General features: G+C 56.6%; 2 protein-coding genes across 2 annotated transcripts in view; one reads left to right on the top strand and one right to left on the bottom strand.

Annotated features, from left to right (window-relative positions):
* The window catches only part of TADA2B (transcriptional adaptor 2B), a 12,349-nt gene extending 6,115 nt beyond the window's left edge, over positions 1-6,234 (top strand). Inside the window, exon 2 of the mRNA XM_025887205.2 lies at positions 5,217-6,234. Within this exon, the coding sequence (XP_025742990.1) occupies positions 5,217-6,209 (993 nt within the window). The 3' untranslated portion in view covers positions 6,210-6,234. The remainder of the gene's footprint in view (positions 1-5,216) is intronic.
* A 3,021-nt stretch (positions 6,235-9,255) lies between these two features.
* GRPEL1 (GrpE like 1, mitochondrial) lies at positions 9,256-17,582 on the bottom strand. Its single transcript, XM_025887206.2, has 4 exons — positions 17,463-17,582; positions 14,967-15,129; positions 13,694-13,775; positions 9,256-10,954 (listed from the first exon to the last, which is right to left on the bottom strand). The coding sequence occupies exons 1-4, from the start codon at positions 17,564-17,566 to the stop codon at positions 10,608-10,610; spliced, it is 696 nt and encodes a 231-aa protein (XP_025742991.1). The 5' UTR covers positions 17,567-17,582; the 3' UTR covers positions 9,256-10,607.
* Positions 17,583-18,045: the final 463 nt, after the last annotated feature.

The raw sequence follows: 18,045 nt of genomic DNA, 5'->3' as shown, positions 1-18,045 counted from the left end.
AAGATTTTATTTATTTATTTATTAAGAGAGCCAGCGAGAGAGAAACAGCATGAGAGGGGAGAGAGTCAGAGGGAGACGGAGGCTCCCCACTGAGCTGGGAGCCCGATGCGGGACTCGATCCCAGGACTCCGGGATCATGACCTGAGCCGAAGGCGGTCGCTTAACCAACTGAGCCACCCAGGCGCCCTTGCTCTGCCTTTCTAAAGGACCAGGAAGCATTTGATTGCAGAGGTCTCCCTGCGGTGTGCACTGTGTCACCGCCCCGCGAGAGGCCCCCACGGTGGTGACAGGGCGAGTGCTCCGGAGCGACACTGTCTGCTACAGAAGCCCCGGGGGGAGCGTCACCTGAGGTTTCACCGCTCATCTGAGCAGCGGGGCGGGGCCCGTGGGGCTGCTGGGGGACCAAGCCGGATGCTACATGCAGAAGCACATACCTGTCACTGTGATGAGTTTTATTTCCTCCCGATGAAGCCCTGGAAGGGGAGGGATTACAGGCTCAGAAGCAGAAGGTGAGAGGATGAGAATCCCAGGCCATGGGTGGTTGAGCCAGAACCTGCACCCCTCCCAGGGTCGGTGGGCTACCACAGGCTCCAGAGGGCATGACATAGGTGGGGGGGGTCTGCACCCAGCCCGGGGGGGCTACCACAGGCTCCAGAGGGGATGGGGGTGCGGCTGCGGGTGCACGCAGGCCATGGCACCAAGGGGGGAGCCGGCCGGTGATTTCTGTGCACTGCCCTCCCCTTCCCGTCCTTGCTCAGCTGCTGGAGGCCGCTCCAGGGGGCCGTGAAGAGGCCGGAAGGAGGCCAGACCAGCCAGCAGAGGCCGTGGAGTCCTGACTCACTGGGATGCTCACTTCCTGTCCCGGAGAGCCAGCGTCCTGGTGGGAGTCCAGTGACCTTGGACAGTAGACTTGACAGCCTGTTCGGTGTCCTAGAGGCGTGTTTTCCTTCATTTCTCTGAGGACTCTAAGGAAGCAGCATACCTATCCTCATCAGTTTCCAGGGGCGGGTGTCTTTTCTTTTTTAGTGAGGCTAAAGGAACAGAACCTGGGATTCTGTCTCCGCGGACTGTGGGCTACTCACCCGAGTGCCGCCGTGTGTCGGGGAAAACCGGCCGCAGGGTACAGCTGTGGTCCTTGCGTCGTTGTAGTGGCCCCTGAGTTGTCCCTGTCTCTCCACATCTGTCCCCCCAAACCCACTTTTGTTGCTTCTGCCTGCCCACCCTTCTGCCTGCCCATCCATGCGTGTGTCCGTCCGTCCATCCATCATCTAGATTAAGCAGAAACTTTGACCTTGAACACGTGCTCTGCTGCTGTCATATGCGACTCCGGGGCGGTGACGGGACACTCGGGCCCCTTGCAGGAGGCAGGCCAGTCTCGCGTGACTGCTGACACGTGCAGATGGGAGAAGACGGAGTGTGGGCAGGATGCGGGCATGTGGTGGCGTTCTGCAGCTCTTGCTATTTTTAATCATCTTTTAAAGAATGTTCCTCCCTGTCATTCCTCTGTGGATTCTTGTTAGAACCAGAGCTGTGTCATCGCTCTCGTTGAGACCATTGTGATCTTCGTCTCTTCCCGAGTCTTTGAGAAACTAGGGTTTTGGTGTTTTCCTGGGCCTTTCTCAACGGTCCTGAGACGAACACAGTGGCCTGGGGGCGACTCTCCTTCAGCGGCAGCTGCTGGCCAGTGTCTCTCCTGGCCGTGGCCTTGCAGCTGTCGTCGGGCAGTGGGCGAGGTGGATTGATGACAGAGATTCCTGGGCTCCCGGTGACGAGGCGCTAGCCACTCTGATTTGATTCGTGGCTTCATAAATACTCATAACCTGGGTCCATGCGAGAGCCAGAGTCTGCCTCTTTATGTGAAGAGGGTCTGGGCAACCAGAGTGCCAGCACACGGCTGGCTGGCCTGCTCCCCGGCCGGGCGAGGGGCCCAGGCTGCGGGCGCGTGGTGGTGGAGTCGCCTCGGGGGCCTGGCCACCGTCACCGGTCAGCCTGCATCCGTGTGGCCCTGGAAGGGTGGGTGTTTGTGGAGCAGGACATTGCCCTCGTCGCCTGCCTGTGACCGTAGAGCCACACTGCACCCGCCATGGCCAGGGAGCTTTTCCACGGGACAGAAGAGTCCTCTCTTGAGTACTCTGTGTTTTCTTGTCTCATATTTGGATGTCAGTCTTAGACCTTTAAATAGAGAATTATGAGGCAGAATTTAACGTTGCTTTTTAGGGGCGCCTGGCTGGGCTCAGTCCGTGAAGTGTCCAGCTCTTGATTTCGGCTCAGGTTGTCAACGGTCTCAGGGTTGTGAGATCGAGTCCCATGTCAGGCTCTACGCTCAGCGTGGAGTTGGCTTGAGATTCTCTCTCTGTCTGTCTCTCTCTCTCCACCCCCTCTGCCCCTCCCCCACCGTACTCTCCCTCCCTCTCTAAAAAAAGAGAATTTATTTTTTAAAAATAACTTTTGTTTTCAGTTTACCCAAAGAAGTGAAAAAATAGTATGCACAGTTCCCATATGTGTTCATCCCATAAACCTCCCGAAGTGTTAGCGTCTTGCAGAGGTACGGTGTGGTTCCAGAAAGCAGGATGCTGACATGGATGCAGAGCCCTACCCTCGTGCACAGACCGGGCCTGGGGTCCCACCCAGGAAACCCCAGTGATGTCGCTGACATGTCTCTTCCAGTCACACTTCTTTCTTTGTCTCGCGACTGACACGCTGGAGGGCTGCTGGCTGGAATTTTGTGGGACGTTGCCGTGCTCTGGTGCCGAAGCGCCTGGTGCCGGGCCTGCCGCCGGGAGCAGCGTGGGACAGCGCCGCTCTTCCGACACTTCCTCCCGTTGGGGGATTTCTCCTTATGACTTAGAACCGGACACAGCATCCTTGAGGATGAGGACAGGCCGTAAGCGGGTGTCCGGTGGAGTGGCCCCTTCCCGCTCAGTGCGGCCGCCCTGGCTGGGCCCTTGTGTCCTGATGTAGCCCAAGCAGACAGCGCCCGCCTTCCAGCCCTTTGCACAACAGCAGCGGCGTGTACTCGCCCTTCTCCCTGACCTGGGAGAGGGAACACTTGCTGGGGACGGGCGGTCCCAGGTGCCCCTGCTCTGGCCCACGGCGCTGAGGCCCCCGGCGGTTTCCGTCCCCTGCGCTCGCTCCCACACTGTCAAAGTTGATGGCAAGAACCTCCGACCGATAACACACCTTGGTTTGGTCAGATACCGACTTGACTTCACTTCTCAGAATCCTTCTGTTTTTCAGGATTTCAGTTTTCTCCGAATGTGGTGCTCCGAGCATCCAGTCATTTTTGAAAGGCAGGTTGCTGAGGTTCAGGGTCAGCGGACTTTTGTTGGGGGGGCACCTGGTGCTTCTGCACACTCGCTGGGCAGCCCGCTCTGCACGTTTTCTCACTGGGCCAGGGCCGGGGCGGGGGGCGGGCCTGGGGCCCGACTTCCTAACCAGGCAAGCCTGGATGTGCAGCCCAGCCCCCCCAAGCCTCTAGTGAGGGGGCACCTCAGATCCCTCACCCAGCAGGCTCCCTGGACCCTTGACTCTGAAATTTGTATGGCTGCAGGCTCGCACAGAAGCTGCGGTGAGGGGTGGAGAAAGCCCCTGGGCCGGGCTTGGCCATACTTCTGACCACGGGGCCGGGCCCTGGAAGCTCAGACCGGACGCGTGTGGGCCTTTCCGCTCTCTGGACACCCTCATGAGGATGTCCTTTCCTCCTGAATGGACAGGTGTCAGGGATGGCATTTCCAGTGTAGCTCATCAGGGTGGCAGAATGCCCACTGGCTTGCTCGCCCCTCTGAGTGGGACCTGAGCCGGGCCCCTCGTGTGTGCATGAAGCCTCTGTGCATTCTCTGTCCATAGCGTTCGCCGTAAGTGTGGGGTGCGTGGTAGGGCTGTCTCCTTACTCCTCTCTCCTTACTGGTAAGAACCCGAGGCCCAGAGATGGGAAGTGACCAGCTTGGGTCACACAGTGGCCGTAGATGCTGGGGATGGTTGTAGCGTGGTGTGTTTTTTGGGGTTTCTTTTTGGGTAGGGTGAGGCAAATGCTCCCTGGGAAAATATAACGAACAGATTTGATGCAAATGGTAATGGTTTAAAGAAGTTAATCACGTACGCAGTTCTTCCCCATAAGACCAGAATCTGGGAATCTGGTGTTTGCTCTAATCTTTTGGTTCTCAGAAAGGGTCCTCCCCCGTTAGGCCCCAGCATTGGCCTGGTGCCCGCCCGCCCGCCCGCCTTGGAGCCCCGCCCTCAGCGCTCAGTACCCCGGGGAGGAGTGCCTGAGGCCAGGCCCCCCGGGGAGCGCTTCCCTCCCTTGGTGCCCTGTGTGTCCTCAGTCCTCGGCCGCAGGGGATTGGCTGGTTTTTTGGAATCCAGTTTGGCCTTTGGGGGTGCAGAGACCAAGCTGATCTTGGGGGGTGAGCGGGCGAGGGCGCAGAGTGGCTGGCGTGGCGCCCTGGCGGCCAGGAGAGCCCAGTGCAGGGCGTGGGGGCTGGAGGCAGGGGGCTGAGTGGCTGCTGGTGAATGAGTGCGCATTTTGGGCAGCTACTTTGTGAAGTGGCTTTAGCGGTTGACTGAGGAAGAGGCCTCTTGGCAGAAGGAAAAGATTGGGGGAGTTGTACAATTTCCTCTCGTTAATAACCCTCGTGTTCATGGGTCACCTTCTGTAGGAGTGCGCGCTCGCAGCCCGCGGCGGACTTTAGCTACCTGACTATGGAGGCTGTCATCGGTGACGGCCCCCACTGCTTTAAAAGGCACGCCTGGTCCTCTGCCCCACCACCTAGGAAGGGGACAGGCAGCCGCCTATCCCCTATGCCCCCAGGGGCCGTGTCCCTTTCGGTTCCTGGAGGCAAGGCAGCGCGCTACGACAGGGTCCCTCCTGTGTCGGGAGCCGAGGGGGGGGGAGCCCTGGTGGCCCTGGGAAGAGGCGGGGCAGTAGGGGTGCTCCGTGGCCCCGCCCCCCCGCCCCCCACCCCCGCAGTGCAGGGTTTGCGGTGGGGCAGGCGGCACCTCCCCGGATCGTCCCCGCCGGTCCCGTCTAGTGTCCACAACCGCCGGGTGAGCCCAGCTCCGAAGGACGCGCCATCCAGTGCCCTTTGCCGGGGCGGGGGGGTGGGGAGAGATGCCGGGGACTGGAAGCGGTCCCGGCGGACCTTGGTGGAGTGGGCAGCGCGCGCGCCCCCGGGCGCGAGGCTGACTCTCGGAGTAACCTGTGACCCCTGTCGTTGTAGGAAGACATGGCCGCTCACGTCGGAGCTTCCCGCACGCCGCAGGAGGTGATGGAGCATTACGTAAGCATGTACATCCACGGAAACCTGGGGAGAGCCTGCATCCCCGACACCATCCCCAACCGGGTGACCGACCACACGTGCCCCGGCGGAGGGCCCCTGTCCCCCAGCCTCACCACCCCCTTGCCTCCCCTAGACATCTCGGTGGCCGAGCAGCAGCAGCTGGGCTACATGCCGCTGCGTGACGACTATGAGATCGAGTACGACCAGGACGCCGAGACGCTCATCAGCGGGCTCTCGGTCAACTACGACGACGAGGACGTGGAGATCGAGCTGAAGCGCGCGCACGTGGACATGTACGTGCGCAAGCTCAGGGAGAGGCAGCGGCGCAAGAACATCGCGCGCGACTACAACCTGGTGCCCGCCTTCCTGGGCAAGGACAAGAAGGACAAGGAGCGGCCGGCCAAGCGCAAGGTCACCAAGGAGGAGAAGGAGCTGCGGCTGAAGCTGCGGCCGCTCTACCAGTTCATGTCGTGCAAGGAGTTCGACGACCTGTTCGAGGGCATGCACAAGGAGAAGATGCTGCGGGCCAAGATCCGCGAGCTGCAGCGGTACCGGCGCAACGGCATCACGAAGCTCGAGGAGTCGGCCGAGTACGAGGCGGCGCGCCACAAGCGCGAGAAGAGGAAGGAGAACAAGGGCGCGGCGGGCGCCAAGCGCGGCAAGGAGGACGCCAAGGACGGCGAGTTCGCGGCCATCGAGCACCTGCCGGGCTTCGAGCTGCTGTCGGACCGCGAGAAGGTGCTCTGCAGCTCCTTGAACCTGAGCCCCGCGCGCTACGTGACCGTGAAGACCATCATCATCAAGGACCACCTGCAGAAGCGGCAGGGGATCCCCTCCAAAAGTCGCCTTCCTAGTTACTTGGACAAAGTCCTAAAGAAAAGGATTTTAAATTTCCTCACGGAGAGCGGGTGGATATCCAGGGACGCGGCCTGAACGCGCGCCGCTTTGCGGGCGGGCGCCGAGCCCCTAGGACTCGGGTTGAGGGAGCGGGAGGAGACGCTCGCCCCGCCCCCCCCCCGGGTTGTTGCTCTTTTTTAAACAGATTGAGTTCCTTTCTTTTAGGCTATAAATTCTTTTCGTGGTCCTCTGAAAAAGCAGCAATAGTAACGATTTTATGTCGGATCATGGGGGCAGCCGATATATGTATATTTTAACTTAGTCCTCAGTTCATACCTGAAGATGACGATTTGCCTTCACTGTTCGGTTTGGGGAATATTATGAGATTGGGTCATTTCCTTTTGTGTCTTCCCTTTGGTACGCAACTCTTGGGCTGTGGGTAAAAGGAGCAGCTTTCTGCTGGGCCCGCCAGCCACCAGCTTGACCCTGTGACGTGACCTCTGGCTGGCCGCCGGGGACGCCCTTGGGGGGGCCCACTGCCACCCCCACGGACACCCCAGCACAGCCCCAGCACGTGGCACTTTAGGTGGGGGCCGGGGCGGGGCAGGTGGGCGGCGAGGCTGGAGAACGGCGGGCTGCTTCCTCGGGAGCTTTAGAGGAAGAGTCGCGTGGAACACAGTGTCCGGGCGGGCTTCCCCTCGACTCCTGGCCGCGGGCAGTTGGAGCCTGCGGATCCCGAGCCCGGAAACCACCCCTTGCCTCATTTACTGGGGGCGGAGCCTGCGGGCTCCCCTCGGGCAGGCTCCCTGCTGTGTGGAGGGGGGGGGGCGCGCTCCGGGGCCGCCGGCAGGACTAGCGGGGGCGCCAGAACTCTGAGCCAGTCTTCCAGGGGCTGCTGCTTGCTGCCCTTAGGACTTGCAGCAGTAGTAAGCACCCCCCTGACTTGGAAGAACTCGTTTTAGAGATTGGAGGAGGGCTCTGAGTTCTGGAGTCCCCTTCCTCCAGGATTCTCATGGCGGTTGCAATGACCTTTCCCACTGCAACCCTGACCTTGACCGTGCTGGCCTGGCTAAGCATCTCACTTCAGGTGGTGGCCAGCGCTCTGCGGACCAGCCGGCCTGGCCTGGTCTGTTCGCACAGCAGGCTCTGGTAGCGCGGGAGGGAGCCTTCGGGGCGAGGCCCTGCGTGGCTTCTCTGGGTCCCGGTCCCGGACCGCTCAGCTTCTGCCCAGCCCTGCTGTCTCTGCAGGGGCCCTGCTTCCGTGGATGGACACGGTACCTTCCTCCTGGAACTTGAGTCACCCATCTGTCTTCCTGCTGCTCAGGGTTGGTTCTCCTAAGGCCCTGCTTTAGAGCCGGGGTGACTGCAGAGCCCAGCACTCCATTCTTCCTGGAGCTCATCCTGCCTCTCCTGCCCCCGCCCCCCCCATAGCTACCAAGAGACTGTTTACCTCCCAGAATGTTGGGGCTTGAAGTTACATTAAAGTGAAGTTATTTGAAAGACGAAAGAAAAAAAGACCCTCATCATTTCCAAGGACTTAATTACGGTGCCTTTTCCTTTCTTTTTACATTCTTCTGTCCCCCAGGGTAAATTTTTCAGCATTAAATAAAACATTTCAAATATATTGTACGTGGCTTTAGTTGTAAGTACGTCGTGTGGCGGCAGGTAGTGCTCCCTGTTAGCCAAGCCCGGGACTTCTGTGGCCCTAGGAAGAAACAGCAAGCAGAGGTGGTACTCACGGGGCCCCCTCCACACGTTGTGGCCCCTGGAGGCTCACTGCGGTGACTGAGCGGTGATGGGGATGGTGCCTCTCACCTGCGTTTCCTGGACCAGCGGCTTCTCTGCCCTGGGAACCAACTAGAACTGCAGACCCTCAGGCCCTGCCCTGCCCTGGATGCTCGGAAACCTTGTCACCGTCCCTCCGTCCGGGCCTCCCGAGCACAGGCAGCAGCTCTTCCCGCCTTTGGCCTTCACTCGGTCCATGTGTCAGGTTCCTGGTTTGGGGAGGTTCTAAATTTGGTATTGTTTTTGTATGAAACGGCCGCCAGACTTAAGCTGGAGAAGCAGAAGATCCCGGTCAACGTGTGGCCCAGGCCAGCCGAGGGCCGTCCAGTGGAACAATCTGTGCTTAAGCAGGTTTTCGGTATGTGGGTCTTTTTCGGTGGTACGAAGAATCCGTTTAGGCTTGGCTGGTTTAAAACGGTGAATGTGTAAGTGATGTTAAAGTATCGGCAGGTTGTCCCAAGGAAGGGGTACCTTCATCACTGGTTGCTTACCCCATCCCCGCCAGCTGTGCGGCCCGTCAGCCCTTAACACAGCCGCCAGCTCAGGGCCCTTAAGCTTCTGTATGTAAAATTCATTCCCCTCATCCCCTGAAATCAGGGTTTTGCCAAATTTAAACTGACTTTTGAGTCCAAAAAGTTAGTTAATTCAGCCATTCAAAATAATGCTCTCTGGATGGCCCACGTGCCGAGGATGTGTAAAAACCAAAACTCTACAATTTTTATCTTTTTACACAGTCAGCAAGCAGGGAGCAAAGTGGTGTTGCTGCTGCGTGGGCGCGCCAGCTCGGGACCGCGTGTGCGGGACCCGTCTGAGCTCAGCGCTTGGGCGTCAAACCCGTTCCTTCTTGCAAGTGGGGGTTAAACCGTCTTGTGACGCAGAAACCCTTTCGCACCAGGCCTCCTTCCCCGCCAGCGGCAGACCACCCGGGGGGAGCACGTACCTTACTCTGATCCCGGCCACGAAGGCCCCTTGTGGACAGATGGCTCCGCACGGGCCGGGCCCCGGACGGGAGGACGGGGTGCAGTTGGCAGATCTCATCTCCAGTGCGGAGGGGCGCCTCCCTATATAGTGGCGACGTGGGGTGATGGGAACCCACGGTGGAGCCACAGCCCGTCTCCCCGGGGTGCAGCCCCCCAGCGGTCGTGCCCCAGCTGACAAGGGAGGGGCAGCACACACGGGGAGAAGTTCGTTTGAAAATTACTTATGCAGCTTTGGGTTTTGAGGTGTTCCAGAAGGTGAGGCGAGATCCTCGCAGAGCTCTGACCCCAGTGGGTTTTCTCAGTGCGCTGCGCTGCCTGAGGTTCTGGGCAAGTTTCTGACCAAGGATCATAAGACTGCTTCATGGAAAAGAGGAAAATGCTTTGAAACAGTATAAATTACATTTTTAATTATGGGAACACTACCTACATCTTTCAAAATTACAAGCAAACTGCCCCACCTTTATTATGCCATAAGCGAATTTAACAGTGTTGAACGTCAATCCTAGAAATCCGTCTCTGCAGCAGATAGCGGAAGCCTGGGTTTTCTCTGGTTTGTGACCGCTCCCTCGCTCGACTCCCCGCATGAATGAGGAACGGAGGGGCCTGCGGTGGGTGTGGTGAGGTGCAGACCGTGGGTGATCATGCCGGGCTCCTGGTGTGTGCAGTCCCTCCCTGGTCCCCTCCCCGGGGCCATCTGCCCCCAGTAGAGGCCCGGTTCCTCCTGCTCTCCCTTCCCACAGGGAAGCTAATGTGTGTGGCGTGTCTAAGTGTCAAGCCCTCGGCTTCAGAATTTGAGCCGAGCGCGGGAAAGCTAAGTCATGCTTAGTGTAGGTGGATCTCCTCCACTGAAGGTACACAAAATAGTTTCCAAAAAGTAGGAAAATAAACATATTAGGGCTTTAATCCTCTTAAATAAAATTTAAAGATTCAACATTAACATTTAAAATGTACCAAGCGTGCAATTCTTGGATTTTGAGCAAGTCCATCTTACTGGGGATACATTCAGGTCATCAGTAACTAGCTAAGAGAGATCTGAACATTTCTACAAACAGATGAACAACGGGGCAAAAGTGACTGATGTTGTCGAATTCAGTAACTGGCAAAATAAGGTGGTGAGATCTGTTCAGGTGTGTGTGCTCACTTCCCATCTCCAGAAGGAAGCCGGAAGTTGGGCATTTTCGCAGCTGGACGGTTACGATTGTAAATGAACTCATGTATGTTCTCCAGCGAGGGCATGGGGAAATTTTTCTGAGCAGGAAGGAACGCGCTTGGCTCTCGCCTTCCCTTCACTGGATGAAGGTACGGGCTGAGCACCCAGGACCCCGCATGCCACAGTGTGCCGGAGGGCCCTGCAAGGCTGGCTGGCCAGCCAGCCCAACCGTGGGGTTCCTGAAGACATCGGACTCATTAATGGTACTTGGACGTCGCCAGGCTTTGAGCAGCTAGAGCGTGATTCCTGACACTCTAGGGTCCAGTCGTGTCCCGCCGGCCTGTTCTCTTAAGCGTGTGGAGCGATTAAAGGTGTGTAAAAATCAACGAACAGACTCCCCAATTCAAGTTCATTCACGCATCTGCGCAACCGGCTTAATTTTCTGTTTAGCCACTGGTTACTAAAGCTTTCCAACAAGGACTGGGGAAGGGTCAAAAATATTCAGAGAGAAGATGAACCAGCCTTTCAAGAGTTACAGCAAGTGATTACAAAGAACCCACAGAAGCCCTCGCGAGGCCGCTAAGCCTCCTTCACCACCCCCACCAGGGCGGGTCTCAGGGTGCGCCCATGCAGCTTGTACCCCACTTTGCTGACCAGCGCCACCGTGCCGGGCTCCTTCCCCTCCACCGGCGTATGGAACAGGGCCTCATGCTCGTAGGGGTCGAACCTGGCCCCCACGGGGTTCAGCCGCAGCAAGCCGTGCTTCGTGAACACCTTCTGGATCTGCACCTCAGTCATTACAAGACCCTCGTAGAGGTTCTTCAGATGAGGATTGTCGTCTTTAACCTCCTCCTTTGGGACACTCTGCGTCGCCTTCTCCAAGATGTCCGCAACCTCCAGCAAGTCCTTACAGAAGCCCTGGATGCCTAAACGAAGTGAAGGACACCATCATCCGCAGTCCTACTGCCGGCAGGGCACCCGAGAGCTGTAACCCCGCCGACCTCTCACACAAACTCCTGTATGGTAACCTTTCAAACCATTCACTTGTCCTCAAATTTCAATGGTGTGTTAAAAAACAAAAACAAAACACACGAAAAACACCCAAAGCCCAAAAACACTTCTGGGTTTAGATGAGAACTAATTAGGCATGAAGACGTGCAGAAGCATCTCCCCATCAGTCCTGCCCCCCGCTAAGGAACCACGTGCTCGCCGCAGAACAGAACACCCCACCCCCGCGGCCGTTCTGCGGGGAAGGGGCGGCTGCCCTGCCAGCACCGTGGGGTCAGAGTTTGTAAGACACACCCAAGCCTTAACCCTAATCGAACAAAAGAAATCAGGTAGGAGAAAAGTCCCTCCAAATTCAAGGCAGTGTATTACAGCAGACTGTAGTTTCAAGAAAACGCTTCAGATGCTGGCTGGAAGAAGTCAGGGGTGACCGCAGCGCCCCGGTGGGCATCTGCTTCCACCCAGGCCCTGACCGGACACAAGGGCACCAGCCCCGCTTGACTCTGCGGCAGGCAGCGCCTGTGGGTGACTTCTTGTTGCAATATTTCTCCCTCCTGCTGGAAAATGAAATAAAAAACTTTCTACCTATCTGATAAGAACACGGGCGTCTATCATGGATTAAGATTGTGCCAATTCTTGGGGGACAGTCTGTCCTCACGGAGCGTACGGTCTGAGACAAGTGTCAGATAAGCACACGAGTGACAAACACAATCACAAGTCCCACCTCCACGAAGGAGCGTTTCTCGGTGCTGAGGAAAGCTTATACTAAGGGACTTCATTTAGACTGAAGAGTCTGGAGAGGTCTGTGAACCAAGGCCTGAGAGTTATCCAAACATGTGAGGACTGAAGGGCGCCCAGCACACAGGGAAGAGGCAGACCCAGAGAAGCTGAAGGTTTCAGACGGGGCAGCCAAATGGGTGGATGGCGTGGTCACTGTCCTGGCACAGGGCAGAGATACTGCAATTCTAGCTGCAGACGCCCCAACAAGGCAAAGAGCTCAGTAAAGGGAGTCACAAGCGTTTTCTGGTGTCTCAGCGCATATAAAAACTACGTTTACGTTGTAGTCTACGAAGTGTGTGATAGTACTATGTATAAAAAAACACATACAAACCTTAAAGAATACATTTTGCTAAAAAACGCTAACTGTCGCTTGAGCTTTCAGTGAGGTGTGATCATAGACCGTAACAAATACAACCATAACGAAGCGTGGGAACTATTGTGAGAATCACCGAAATGTGAGAGAGACACGAAGTGAGCAGATGCTGGTGGAAAAATGCTTGCTCGACGCAGGGTTGCTACGAACCTTCGATCTAAAAACTGCATCATCTGCGAAACACTGTAAAGCAAGGAATGGCTGTATTTTAAAATCGCTCTGCCTGGGGCCCGGCGGCGCGAGCGCCGGGGCCCGGGATCAGGGCAGAGTGGACAGCCGGGGGGCCAGCCGCTCAGCGCTTGAGGGCCAGGGGGAACATGGGGGTGGGAAAAGACAACTTCAGACTCCTGCCCTGAATAAGCACCGGGAAGGATCATAGTGTCATTTACTAAAATGAGGAAAAACAGCACAGATAAAGGGAAAATGGAACTTGAAATATCCCTGAGGCACCAGGTGCAGACGCTGGGGAAACAACTGGACAGACTATTAGCTTTTAAAAAAGCTAATAACCTAACAACTGAGTATGCTGTTGTGAGGCCTGTCTCATTTCTCAGTTGTGCTGATTCCCGGGTGTGACAGTCACAGCCTTTCTACAGACCTATTCCTGTGGCTCAGCCAGAGGGGCTGGGAGCAGTGTGGCAGGGAATGCAGCAAGACGGGGACTGGAACTCAGAAGACACGTCCGAGCCACAAGAACCTGTGCGTGGGCAGGTCGCCTGGGCAACCTGGCGAGAGGAGGGGAAGCCTAACCCCAATCCCTGAAGGACCCAGACATGCGGAGGCCAGGAATAAGCAGATTTCAAGCACAATCTGCTGCCTGTGGTGGCACAAGATTGGGTCTCGGTTTCTACTTGGGCATGTACCTGCCATCTGTCCTCGGGCGAAGTAGCTATGGTCTCACCGTGAGCCTTAAGAGGCTCTTCCAGAACGTGGAGGAATGGCGCCCGTGGGTCTGTACAGAAGGTTCTGTACAGAAGGTTCTGTGAGTACTCAAACTGTACCTGACGTTTAGTGGACACCAGCATGGGCGTGGCGTTGGGGGGCACTGGCCTCAGCACGGCCACCGCAACTTCCCAGCTTTGTGATGAGTGCCAGTCATTTAAGCCTCAATGACCTCAAATGTAAAATGAGAAGGACAGCGACAAAGATATCCAAGTGCTGACAGTGCAGACAGCATCTTAGATTTTTACGTGTGTGAGTGCTGAGCTAGCCACGGAAATGCCCATTCGGGAGGCTGGCCTGCGGGAACTATCTGCAGGCTCCACGGCCTCAGGTTAACCGAGGTCCACGTGGGGAAGAGCAACACACACACTCCTCACCGAAGGAGTCACACCTGCAGCTCTAAATGCAGGTCGCAGCTGCGACTTCTCCTTGCAGACTCCTCTCCGCTGAAGGGAACGCACCCAGCGGCCTCCCCACCTCCTCACCCTGGCTGACCCTGCCACCCCGCCCACCTTCCCCGCCCTTTATTTCTCCAGGATCGGTATCAGATAGTGTCTAATGTTACCATATAATTTTGCCTCCTCCACCAATTTTTGGCTCCTCTGCCTCAAGTTCTCGGTGTCTGCCAAAGCTCGCTTGTATTTTTCCTAAAAAAAAGGGGGGGGTAAAGAGGAAACGTACATGAGTAAAACACGGAACAAATTCGTAAGAAAGCAAATGTGATATGAGCAAAGTCCAAGTCCAAGTTAACACGGGTCACGTCTGACATTTTAGAGCGCGGGCAGCGCGGCTTACTGAGCGGAAGGAAGTCGCACCCGTGCCCCTATTTTCAAGGAATAGCAGGTCAAGGGGTCACGTATCCACGCAGCCCCCAGTGAGCAGCTGGACAAGGATGAGGAAAAACTCTCATGGTTCTGGCGGTCTCACCGCCCCTGAAGGACAGACCGCTCACCCCCACAGCATTTCCCACTTCAGGGAACCCTAGAACGCTGGCTGGGGCGGACGCACCCAGAGCCCACAGCTCCAGGAGAGGTTCAGGAGAACCAGCAGCCCACTGAGGAGAGGAAACCCCATCCGTGAACCTCTGGTCTTCCGACCGCTGCCCAGTGGCCCAGTCCCAACACCTGGCTGGGAACAATCACCGGCTGCTGGCGCCCTCTCCATTTCCCACCAGTTTTCCTGTTATGCCACTCATCTCCTGCGCACTTCCAGCTCCGGGGCCTCTGTCCTCCAGTTATAGGTGATTCTAGTGTAATGGTCGAGTACATGGCTCCTGAGGCTCAAACCTGGGCTGTGCCTCAGTTTCCTCGTCTGGAACCAGGGCTCTAATCGTTGACTCACAGGGTGTTTAAGGATTAACATGAATAAGGTGGTCAGAACAGAGCTGGCATAGATTGTTTGATATATTCATTTTCAAATCCTTAAAGGATCTGATTTGTGCCACCTAGGCCTTTTCACGTGGAATAATCATCCGTCCTTCTATAACTAGTTCACTAAACTCCCTCATCATGAAGAGTACCACATAACCACACCTCCGGGCCTGGCCCTCGTCTTCCCATAAGATCCAGGTTAAGTACCTCAGTGAGCGCTCTTCACTTGTAAAGACCACCTCAAGTCTTAATTCAATATAATCTACGCAGCGTGGGAAGAGGATTCTCATGACAGAACCAGAGCCACAGAGGATGTGCGTTCTAGTCCCTTCTTCAGCAGGAACTTGCTGTGGGACCTGACTGCAGTTCTGGGACAAACGACCTAACTCATCTGGCCAGAAGTCCTCTGAGGAACCTCACCCGAGTTCAACAGATCACACTTCCCCGCAAGAGGCTGCGTGACCTTACCACAGTCTCCTTGAGCTGCTCTTCTAGCCTGGCCTTCTCGTCCCTGAGTGTCTTCTCTGGAGACGGGCTGTCCGCCTTCTGCTCGCTCTGACCCACGTCCTCCTCCGCGGTCTGGCCGCTGTTCTTCTGTGTCAGGGCCGTGCACCGCAGCCGAGCGGGGGGTCTAAAAGAAGGCCACGACGCTGTGAATTCAGACTGGGCTTTTTGCTTCAAAGTCAGATGTATCATTTTAGAAATGTGAGATAATTTAAAGTTATTTGCTACTAACCTGTGACGGAGAAAGAATTTATCTTAGATCTAATAAAGGCAAATAGTGTATGATGTACAGAAGCTGCTAACTTACATAAAACCTGTAATGTGTCTAAACTCGTATGTCCATGTACCAAGGCCCGGGAACTAACCTCTTCTTTCCATTCCAAACCCCTCCTTCTGAGATACGGTCATCTAGACCCATCACGTATTGATGGAGTAGCTACTGTTAGAGGTGAGGTCCAGTGCTGATGTTGATGACAAGGATGGACTGGGCAGAGTTCCTGCCCTTAGGGTACTTACTGTCAAAAAAGGCATCTACAGACAAAGTACCATAATTTTGGGTTTAAAAGTGATAAAAGAGGAATCATGCTTCAGGAGGCTCAGAGTAGAATGTTTCTAGCTTTGGAGAAATGGAAGACCCTGAACGGCTTTGTAGAGGGGCTCTGAAGGACAGACAAGAGTTACACATAAGGACTCAGCACTGGAGACAGAAAAGCAGGGGGATGTATAGAGGGAAACAAAGAGCTCTAAACCTAATACTGGAAGTGACTCAAGACCTTATCCAATCTGATCCCCATATGAAGAAGGTTAAGTGATAAGCCCAAGGTCACAAAGTAATTAATGAATGACAGAATAGCCTTAAACTCAGACTTCTGCACCAGGATCAGATTTCTCCTCCAAGCTTAAAACTCAGATTTCTTCTAAGAGCTCTTCTTAATTGCACCATATTTCAATCTGAAATTGAACTACAGTCAATTTTCTTCCCAGATTAAAGGACACTGCCTCAAAGAACAGGAGAGCTATCAGTACACAGAATATGTGTACAAGGATGTTTATGGCAGCACTGTACAGTGACAAGCTGGGGACACTGCTGAGTACATGGTCACTTCCACAATCTGGAATATTCTGCGGCTGTGAAAAAGAATGTTAAACTCTCACCTCTGGGATGCACTACAGGTATACTGTGTGGTAAGAAATGCAATTTAGAGAAACAGACAAAACATGAAGCCTTTTTGTAAGGACAAACCAGAAATCCTGTGTAGGTATATCTGTGTCCTAGGCCTGGAGAAGAATGGTAGGATCCATTAGCCTGTGGAGTGCAGTGACCTTTCTATCATATTTTATCTCTGTGATTTAAAAAAGCTAATAACCTAACAACTGAGTATGCTGTTGTGAGGCCTAGACAGGAATAAGACTATGGGTGTGACAGTCACAGCCTTTCTACAGACCTATTCCTATTCCAGCGGCTCAGCCACAGAGGGGCTGGGAGCAGTGTGGCAGGGGATGCAGCAGGACGGAGTCAGCTTAGCTACTCTTAGCGTGACGACTCCCCCATTTGAGCCTCTTTCCACAATCAACTAGTTCTCAAGGACAGAAATTAATGCCACCCTGGTGATCGCTTTCCTGGCAATTCAGATACAAACCCACAAATTACCTGAGCAAAAAAAGAAGCCTTTTCCCTCGGGGAATCCGCGTGGCCACTGCTCTTTGTTTCCGTATTTTGTTTTATATAATCTACGAGGCTAGCAAGCACACCGTAACCCCCCCCACTGTAGGCAATCCTCGCCCCGCCAGCCGGGTCTCCCGGTCCACGCGAGAAGGCTCCTCCAAGGAGAAGTCCAGCTCTGGCTCCGCCCAGCTTCTACCCGCCGTTCGGCCCAGAGCAGCTCCTCCAGTAAGTACTGGTTCCGAGCCGTTCCTCCAACAAAGGAGATGCGACGGACTTGCCAAACTACCTCACGAGCTAGGACTCGGAAACAGCAGAGGCCGCAGGTTAACAAGAACAAACGGGGAGGGCCCCGACTCTTGCGAGCCTCCCCGTGGACGCACTGCACTGGTCTACCTAAAGTCCTCTCTCCACGGCGGGATGGGCTTCGCCGCGCTTCTGACCTGGGACTCCGGAAGGAACCGGGGCCGAGGTGAACGAGCCCGAGCGCCCCCGCGGGCCCGGCCTGGCGCTGTCCGGGCACGCGCGCCTGCTACCGCGCGCGACCTGGCCTTGGGCGGGCCGCCGGACCCCGGGCGCGAGCGCGCGTGGGGCCGGTACGCGGGCTCGGTCGGGCCCGGCCGAGGGGCAGGCCCCGGGCGGGAGGTCCGCGCGCCGCGTCGGCGAACCGCGGAACCCACGACGCTCCTCCCCGAAGGCCGGAGCCGCGCAGGGCTCCCGGCACGGCCTCGGCCAGAGTAGGAGACGCACTGAGGACAGCGTCCTTCTTCAGCCACGGGCAGCCGGGCGCCCCTTACCTGAGAGACAGCGCCAAAGCTGGGAGGCTGTGCCGCGCCAGCCTCACGCACCGAGCCGCCATGACTGTCGCCACCACCGCCGGCACTGCGCACGTACCGGGCATGCGCGGAGGACGCTGGCCCGCCCCCTTGGGGGGCGTGGCCACTCGCGCAGACTCTGCGCTTCCTTCCCCGCCCAACCACTTCCTTTCAGCCAGTCCGTAACCGCTTCTCCTCTGATGGACAGACAGTAGTAACCAATAATTGTGGGCCGCTTCAGAGCACTCTCTCTCCACCCACCCCCGCGCCTCCCCTCCTGGTGGGCGGGGTCGGAGGCTTCCGGAGCCTCAGAAGGTGAGGAGGTGAAAGGGGAAGGGAACCGTGGGAGGAGACGCTCGCGGGCGGGGCGCGGTCCAGGGTAGAACCAATGGGGAAGAAGCGTGGGGGGGCGGGGTCACCGGAAGTGAGGCGCTCGGCCAGCGAGACTCGCTGCCGACCGACACTTCGGCGCTTCCGCCGCGCTTCGCTCTGGGAGCGGTTTCCGGGGCGGCGGGCGTGCCGTCTGCGTCGGTGCGGGCTCCCTGGACGCCGGACGCTGTCAGAC

This window comes from Callorhinus ursinus, unplaced genomic scaffold (assembly GCF_003265705.2).
Source record: "Callorhinus ursinus isolate GAN/ISIS: 27379988/994484 unplaced genomic scaffold, GSC_fseal_2.0 scaffold4, whole genome shotgun sequence".
Taxonomy (NCBI): Eukaryota; Metazoa; Chordata; class Mammalia; order Carnivora; family Otariidae; genus Callorhinus; species Callorhinus ursinus.
The sequence above is the reverse complement of the archived record's forward strand: the minus strand, read 5'-3'. Positions and strand labels throughout refer to the sequence as shown.